The 8351-nt window shown below is 42.5% G+C and overlaps 1 protein-coding gene across 1 annotated transcript; it reads right to left on the bottom strand.

Moving 5' to 3' along the window:
- Positions 1-749: 749 nt before the first annotated feature.
- LOC133895267 (glucose-1-phosphate adenylyltransferase small subunit 2, chloroplastic/amyloplastic/cytosolic) lies at positions 750-8027 on the bottom strand. The gene is made up of 10 exons (XM_062335435.1): positions 7624-8027; positions 6686-6982; positions 5820-6089; positions 5522-5701; positions 5076-5179; positions 4847-4958; positions 2217-2315; positions 2010-2129; positions 1197-1314; positions 750-973 (listed from the first exon to the last, which is right to left on the bottom strand). The coding sequence occupies exons 1-9, from the start codon at positions 7867-7869 to the stop codon at positions 1198-1200; spliced, it is 1545 nt and encodes a 514-aa protein (XP_062191419.1). The 5' UTR covers positions 7870-8027; the 3' UTR covers positions 750-973; position 1197.
- Positions 8028-8351: the final 324 nt, after the last annotated feature.

The following is an 8351-nucleotide window of genomic DNA, read 5'->3' as shown; positions in this document are numbered from 1 at the left end:
TTGCTACATCCAAAGCATGCTCAGTTGGTAAAGACATTAAGGACTACATTGAAGATGGTATGTTCTAGGATGCATTTTCAATCGATTGCCTGTGGGGATTGCCTTGAAGCAATCGAAGACTTATTTGAGTTTTTTTGCTATTTTACCTTATTTTGACCCAAGAAGGTCCCATTTGTAGGACTATGAATATTATCGTTAAATAAAGGATATTGTTGTGTTATTCATCTATGATGTCACTATGGGTATGAGATTGATTCATGACTTTACACATAGAAGAGGTCAGACTGTTTGTTTGGTCCGGTCTGAAGACCTCCGAAATACAACAGTTTGAAACACGACAAAATTTCATGATTCATATAGGAATTGAATTAAATTGTTTCATGTGAAATTTATATGGAATTATTACCTTCCAGACAGGGCCTTTCTACTGTTCTTTCATCACTTAGTTCGCTTCTCTCTTTGTTTCTCTTCATTTCTTGTCACGTCAGAGATGCTCTGAGCATGTGGGTTCAGTTCAAATCTGCAGGGAACAAAGACCTATGGGCCTTCATATGTAGTGTAGCGCACGGTCTCCACTGGCTCAACAAATGAGAATACGGAAGGAGAAGATGCCCCCTGGTGTTTCAACAAATGAGAATACGGAAGGGGTAGATTTGGTGGGTTCCTTGCCTCCCAACCACTGAACCGTGAGGACCACTCCACTGCACTCAACAACAGTATAGCATGATAAATTACACAAGCCGAAGAAATATCTAAAATCCAAGCAAGTAATTTTGATTGCCACAACACCTGAAGAACAGTTGCCACTACGACATTATATCCTACAACATTAAGGAGGAAACGAACAAAAAAAAAAAAGGTGCCTTGAATGACTTCCTTTATTGCTTTCATGATCTCCAACACGCAGCAGATTATGCATGTAACCAGGTGCTGATGCTCGTCAATGACACTCCACCGCATACCGCGCATCTACCTGCAGGGCAGCCCAAACAGAATCAGTTGCTGTCGAGAAAATTGTCAACATCTAAAAGTAGTGGGCAACATTATATGATATCCAAACAAGCAAGCTTGCAGATTCCAGCAAGAATGTTGCAATTCAACCTGTTTGGTTTACTAAGTTTCAGAAATGTTTCATAGTTTTCGTAGAGAAGCTTTACAAACTGCAGAAGTATGTGCAGAAGAGGGGAATAACTTACTTCATATAACAGTGCCGCTAGGGAGTAAAGCATCCTTAATCACAGTGACGATTCCACTTTTGATGAAATACCCATCGGTCTCCCTTGCAGCTTCTTGAACATTGTCGACATTTATTATCTACAAAATCAATGAGTCATGTGAGGAAGATCACTACCAAAGACGATGTGTGGTACAGAAGCTTATGTAATGCAGTGTTCCTGTTTGATTTTATTAAGCACAAGTTGAGGACTCTTCACATGATCGAACTAACTCTTCTGGTCATGACAGGTTGAGAGCAAACAAATGCAAAAGCAGGTCTATCAAAGAATGGCAATAATTGGCGGCAGGAAAACAAATGGATCTGGACAATGCAGGTGTTTCTGGCTTCTGAGTGGACCTGAACGCCATATGCTTGTTCTTAACTGCTTATGCATATGACAAGGGCTGCAAAGAGCACAGTGATATTTTGCTCTGCATTTTCAGTTTTTATTTTTAAATTTTTACAACAGAAAAGTGATATACAACTTGCTGACAGCTTTTTCTTGTGGAAAACAGAACTTCAGTTTAATTCGCTCAGTTAAATATAGTAAAGGGCAAACTGAAGATTTGTGTAGTCAAAGATAAGTGTATATCACAGTCTTATTATTAAATAAGCTATCTTCCATGCAAAATGATGAAACATTATGCAAGTCTATTCGTATTTCAACTTAATGTTTTTAAAAAGAAAAATGAAGAAATGGACAGGAGAAATGAAACATCCAGTATGTGATTTCACAAGGAAAAACAACAGAGACCAATAGATGCTTGACCGTAGGTATATCAGTTTGGAATACCTTCACATTGTCTCCAATTCGTGCATTCTTGTCAATGATTGCTCTTCTGATGTGTGAATTCTTCCCAATACCAATGGGAATGCCACCTTTTTCACCTAGGAGTTTTTTGTCAACTTCAGTCTAGCAAAATAGAACACAAATGAAAGGATGAGTTCTCTTGTTGTCTGACAGCAGCATATTACACATTTTCACTTGCATATGTTTTACCTCATAGTAGTCAGCACCCATTAGTAAAGTGTCCTCTATGATTGCACCTTCAGATATGCAAGACCTGAGTCCAACCACTGAATGGTGTATCTTGCAGTTCTGCACGCATAAAAAGCAAGACAAAGAGGATTTATTAGTTGTAGTATAAGAAATTACTCCTTCCAGTCACAAGTGTCATTTTGGGTTGCGTCCAGTCAACCGTTCCAAACATTGGTTACAAATTACTTTTTATGTATTGAGTTTAGATATTTGAAGTGGTGGAAGCTCAGGGGGGAAGCGGCTCAAGCTTTCAAGGAGAGGGTAATTAAGGAGGGCTCTTGGGAGGAAGGAGGTGATGCAAACAATATGTGGATAAAGATGGCGACTTGCATTCGGAAGGTGGCTTCCGAGGAGTTTGGGGTGACGAGGGGAAGTAGAAGCGAAGCGAAAGATACCTGGTGGTGGAACGAGGATGTCCAGAAGGCTATCAAGGAGAAGAAAGAATGTTTCAAATGCCTACACTTGGACAGGAGTGTTGACAACGTAGAGAAGTACAAGGTGACGAAGAAGACCGCAAAGCGAGCAGTGAGTGAAGCAAGAGGTCGGGCGTATGAGGACCTCTACCAGCGGTTAAACACGAAGGAAGGGGAAAGGGACATCTATAAGATGGCCAAGATCCGTGAGAGGAAGACGAGGGATGTCAACCAAGTCAAATGCATCAAGGATGGGACAGATCGACTTCTGGTGAAGGAAGATGAGATTAAGAATAGATGGCGAGAGTACTTCGACCAGCTGTTCAATGGAGGAGGTGAGAGCTCTTCCATTGAGCTGGACGACTCCTTTGATGATGCCAACAGGCGTTTTGTACGAAGGATTCAGGAGTTTGAGGTCAAGGAGGCTTTAAAAAGGATGAAAGGAGGCAAGGCAATGGGCCCTGATGGTATCCCTATTGAGGTGTGGAGATGCCTTGGAGACATAGCAATTGTATGGCTAACTAAGCTTTTCAACCTCATTTTTTGGGCAAACAAGATGCCCGAAGAATGGAGGCGGAGTATATTAGTACCAATCTTCAAGAATAAGGGGGATATTCAAAGTAGTACTAATTACCGTGGGATTAAACTGATGAGCCATACGATGAAGCTATGGGAGAGAGTCATTGAACACCGCTTACGAAGAATGACAAGCGTGACCAAAAATCAGTTTGGTTTCATGCCTGGGAGGTCGACCATGGAAGCTATCTTCTTGGTACGACAACTTATGGAGAGATACAGGGAGCAAAAGAAGGACTTGCATATGGTGTTCATTGACTTAGAGAAGACCTACGATAAGATACCGCGGAATGTTATGTGATGGGCCTTGGAGAAGCACAAAGTCCCAACAAAGTATATTACCCTTATCAAGAATATGTACGATAATGTTGTGACAAGTGTTCGGACAAGCGATGGGGACACCAATGATTTTCCAATTAGAATAGGACTACACCAAGGGTCAGCTTTGAGCCCTTATCTTTTTGCTTTGGTGATGGATGAGGTCACAAGGGATATACAAGGTGATATCCCATGGTGTATGCTCTTTGTAGATGATGTGGTGCTAGTCGACGATAGTCGGACGGGGGTAAATGAAAAGTTGGAGCTGTGGAGACAGACCTTGGAGTCGAAGGGTTTTAGGCTTAGTAGAACTAAAACTGAGTACATAAGGTGCGATTTTAGTACTACTAGGCACGAGGAGGATGAGGTTTGCCTTGACGGGCAGGTGATACCTCAGAAGGATACCTTTCGATATTTGGGGTCGATGCTGCAGAAGGATGGTGAAATCGATGAAGATGTGAGCCATTGAATCAAAGCCGGATGGATGAAGTGGCGCCAAGCTTCCGGCGTCCTCTGCGACAAGAGAGTACCACAGAAGCTAAAAGGCAGGTTCTATAGGACGGCAATTAGACCTGCGATGTTGTATGACGCAGAATGTTGGCCAACTAAAAGGCGACATGTCCAACGGTTGAGTGTAGCGGAGATGCGCATGCTGAGATGGATGTGTGGCCACACAAGAAAGGATCGGGTTCGGAATGATGACATACGTGATAGAGTTGGTGTAGCACCAATTGAAGAGAAGCTTGTCCAACATCGTTTGAGATGGTTTGGGCATATACAACGCAGGCCCTCAGAAGCGCCTGTACATAGCGGAAGAATAAAACGTGCGGATAATGTCAAGAGAGGTCAAGGTAGACCAAACTTGACATGAGAGGAGTCTGTAAAGAGGGATCTGAAAGACTGGAATATCACCAAAGAACTAGCCATGGACAGGGGTGCGTGGAAGTTAGCTATCCACGTGCCAGAGCCATGACTAGACTTGCAAGATCTTATGGGTTTCATCTCTAACCTACCCCAACTTGTTTGGGACTAAAAGACTTTGTTGTTGTTGTTGTACGGGTAGATTTGTCTCAAAAAGTACTTTCATAATAGTGTATTTTTGCTATGTTTTATAAATATATTATAACAAAACGTAGAAGTCAAAGTTGTGTTTTGGGGACTGTGTCGATGTCCAAAAACGGCACTTATTTGTGACTGGAGGGAGTACTTTGGAGCTATGGTGAAACGAAACACTATAAGCAATAAAGTGTAGCAAACCAAGAGCTCAACTAAAACACTACTTACTTTAATAACACACCCTTCACCAATAACACTGTCTGTCACATCAGCATCAAGAACCTTTGAAGGTGGCAAGTGTCGAGGTTGTGTATAAATTGGAGCAGAACGGTCATAGAAGCTGCATTAAGATTGAAGGCATACATTAAATCAAAAGGGAGAAACTGAATTTCTAAGACTTCACATGCATAAATCTTCATAATCTTTGGCTGCAGCAATGTGAAAAGTTAAAGCATACCTGAAATCCGGTATTGGCTTCTTGGTTATTCCCAAATTTGCATTATAGAATGCCTCAATGGTACCAATATCTTCCCAGTAACCATCATACAAGTAAGCTTGTACCTGCAAAAAAAAAAATACAGCCTCTTAAGCACTGCCACCTTCTAACCTAACACCTAATCTCTTCCCAGCCTGCCTAATCGGTAATCAGGTGCTCAGGGCCACCACCCGCCTGCCTAGTGTCTAGCTCTTTTTAGAACACTGTTCTTAAGTAGCTCTGAATGCACATGAACTATGATTGTACGTCAATGAAAGTGAAAAGAAAAAAGAGAATTTATTAGAGTAACAACGTATGGCATGATGGAATTTCCGTGAAAGAAGGTCAAATGCTATATAATAATACAAAAGGTGGCATCAATAAACTGAAGAAACCAAACAGCTAGCAATTCAATGAACTTTGCATACCCTCTTTCCAATGCTCGTTGCACCTGGAATAACCTCACTTCCGAAGTCATTGGCTCCAGGAAATTGTTCGCGGAGGAGCTGAAGCATTACATCTTTGCTAAAAACATAGATACCCATGCTAGCAATATAAGGCATCTCCTTTGCCCTCACATCATCAAGGCCAAGTATGGTGGTGTCAACCTACATCAACCATGCAGCAACATTATGTAAAGGCATTTTAAAGAATAATATTTTAGGCATACTAAATGATAGTTCACAATTGTATATCTCAAATTAGCAGGCACAGCATTAGTAGTACCATCATTGCTTTCAACTGCTCTCCTTTTGGTTTCTCCGCAAACTCAATTATCCTCCCTTCTTCATTGATTTTCATAAGGCCAAATGCAGTTGCACGTTTCTCATCCATTGGTAGGGCGGCAACAGTGATATCAGCATCTGTTTCTCTGTGTGCCTGAATAAACTTTTCATAGTCCATCCGGTACAGGTGATCACCGGCAAGAATTATAAACTCCATCACATTGTGCTCCTCAAATAGCCACAAGTACTGCCTTACAGCGTCTGCAGTACCCTGAGGTAAAAAAAATAAACAAGAAAATCAGTACTCTACATAAGCTAGCAAAGGACCCTAGCAAAACTTCCTGTAGATAAGCATGCATTTGACTGAGACATGATAGCAAACTTCAAAATCATCTTAAGTAAACAATTGGAATGACCTCTGTTGTCTGCAGGATACAAATTTGAAGGTAATACAAAGGATAAATAAAATAACACTACAGATTAGGGAGCTGACTGGAGTATGAAATGTAGATAATTGAGATTATGGTGTTTAATGTGCTAGTTATTTTAGGGGAAGAAACATCATTGTATACCCATATAATAGATTACAGCAAAAGTAAAATTTTGGCCTTAACTATGTGATACAATTATCTTGCAAAGTTTTGCATATGCAGTTGAAAATATTTATGTTCATCCACTTATACTCATATCAACCCTATGAAATTCACTGCAGAATGAGCAGAACTGCATCCTTTTTCTCTCAATTCAGTCTCAGAATGAAGTAGAACATTAGAGAACAAAGCAATGGGAATCTCTGATGTGCCTGATATAGAAATGGCACATTTCACATTAGAGAAAATAAGAGACACGCAACATTGATTGGGATACCTGAAACCAGTTAGGATTATCTGGGCTCTGTTGTGCGGCAAGGACTTCGACAAATCCTTCATTCTTGTAACCTCCAATGTTGCTCCCATAGGCTCTCGAGAGGTGACGGTTGAGAGAAGCCGAGTTGAACTGAGTCAGCACATAGATCTTCGATATGTTGCTGTTCAGACAATTGCTGACAGGGATATCAATAAGCCTGTAGTTGGCACCCAATGGCACGGCAGGCTTGGCGCGCTTCTTCGTGAGGGGGTACAATCTAGTCCCGGCACCACCTCCAAGAATGATTCCAAGAACACTCTGAACCAACAAAAGAAGAGCATTAATTTAACATAGCAAATTTAATTTAATAGTAAATAAACTGATCAGAAATGACAGATGGACAGTTCTAGCATTCAATTCCTTTAGCACTACCCAGGAACTAACAACATATCAGAACAGCCAATGATTGAAAAACAGAGACCATTCAAGGATCATGATAAATGCACTATTTAAATTTAATTTCTACATTGAAACATATGAGAACGAAAAATGATTAAACTAGAAAGAATGGTACATCGATCATGTTTGCATTGCCCAATTGTATAAGACCCTCTCGCCCTTCCTGATCAATTTCTTATTGGCTCCAAGGAATCAATATCAATCACATGAGTCTCACAACAACTAACTAATATCCTACAATTGCCACATTGACTGGAACCAGTATGAATAAATAAATAATCAGCAACCATGAAAACGTCCATATGGAAACGCAACACGACAATCCCAACCGCATCTAGATCAGCGACGTGGCGATAAGTAAAAAAAAAAACAATCTTTTGCACATGTCCCGATTTCCCATCAGGGAAAGACGAATGCGCCCCAAGGCACGACGGGTCAGAGCAGGCGACAACAGGCAGGCGCGACAAGAAAACGCATTTCCGTGCAGGAGACGGGCGTACCGTGCTGGCATCGGGGTCGAGGCAGGTCTGGGAGCTCTTGGAATCGGACACCGCACGCGGGGAGAAGACGAACGGGCGCCGCGCCGGCGCCGATGAGGAAGCCAACCCGCGGGACCGCCGGCCGTGGCGCGGCGGCGCGCGGAGGAGGTGGAAGGAGTCGCCGGAGGTGGACGGGGAGGCGGGAGCGTGGTGGTGCCTGGGGATCATGGCCTTGGACGACGGGGAGGCGATGGCGGCCATTGCCATTGCGCGGTGAGGAGGGAGGCGGACTCGGGTCGGCTCGGCTCACGACTCACGAGCTTCCTGTGCCGTGGCGAGGGATCGGGGAGTGAGGCCACACACTGACAGAGTGACAGATGGTCTGATAGGGAGTGGTGTGGGTGGCCTCGTGTGGCTGTGCGAATTTAGCTCATCCTTTAGTACTAGATCTTTTTAAATTTCTTTTTTACCCTTTTGTAGAGAGAGAATAGGAGAGAGAGAGGGAGAGACAATGGATTGTCTGCATTGTGTGCAGGTACAAACCTCTGGAACGGCCACGATGTCCTCCCGGGGGCACAATGGGGTGACAAGGGAAAGGGATTCTAGCTTTGCTACCTAGTTGATGCCTTCATGACAAGTACAAGTATAAACCGGTGCAATGCAAGCCTTCGGTCAGAATTCGAAAAATCTAGTACTTACAACTGAACAATAGAAGAGGTTATTAGGAGGATAAGAGTTTCTAAGATTAG

This window comes from Phragmites australis, chromosome 16 (genome assembly GCF_958298935.1).
Source record: "Phragmites australis chromosome 16, lpPhrAust1.1, whole genome shotgun sequence".
NCBI classification, from domain to species: Eukaryota; Viridiplantae; Streptophyta; class Magnoliopsida; order Poales; family Poaceae; genus Phragmites; species Phragmites australis.
The sequence above is the reverse complement of the archived record's forward strand: the minus strand, read 5'-3'. Positions and strand labels throughout refer to the sequence as shown.

Bases quoted from the DNA above. Each gene is read 5' to 3' on its own strand.
- LOC133895267 (XM_062335435.1), bottom strand. From the start codon at position 7,869: ATGGCAATGGCCGCCATCGCCTCCCCGTCGTCCAAGGCCATGATCCCC. The intron at 5,702-5,819 runs GTACTACTAATG...TGGTTGATGTAG, and splicing joins AGCAGTTGAAAGCAATGATG to GTTGACACCACCATACTTGG. The intron at 5,180-5,521 runs GTATGCAAAGTT...TTTTTTTTGCAG, and splicing joins CAACGAGCATTGGAAAGAGG to GTACAAGCTTACTTGTATGA.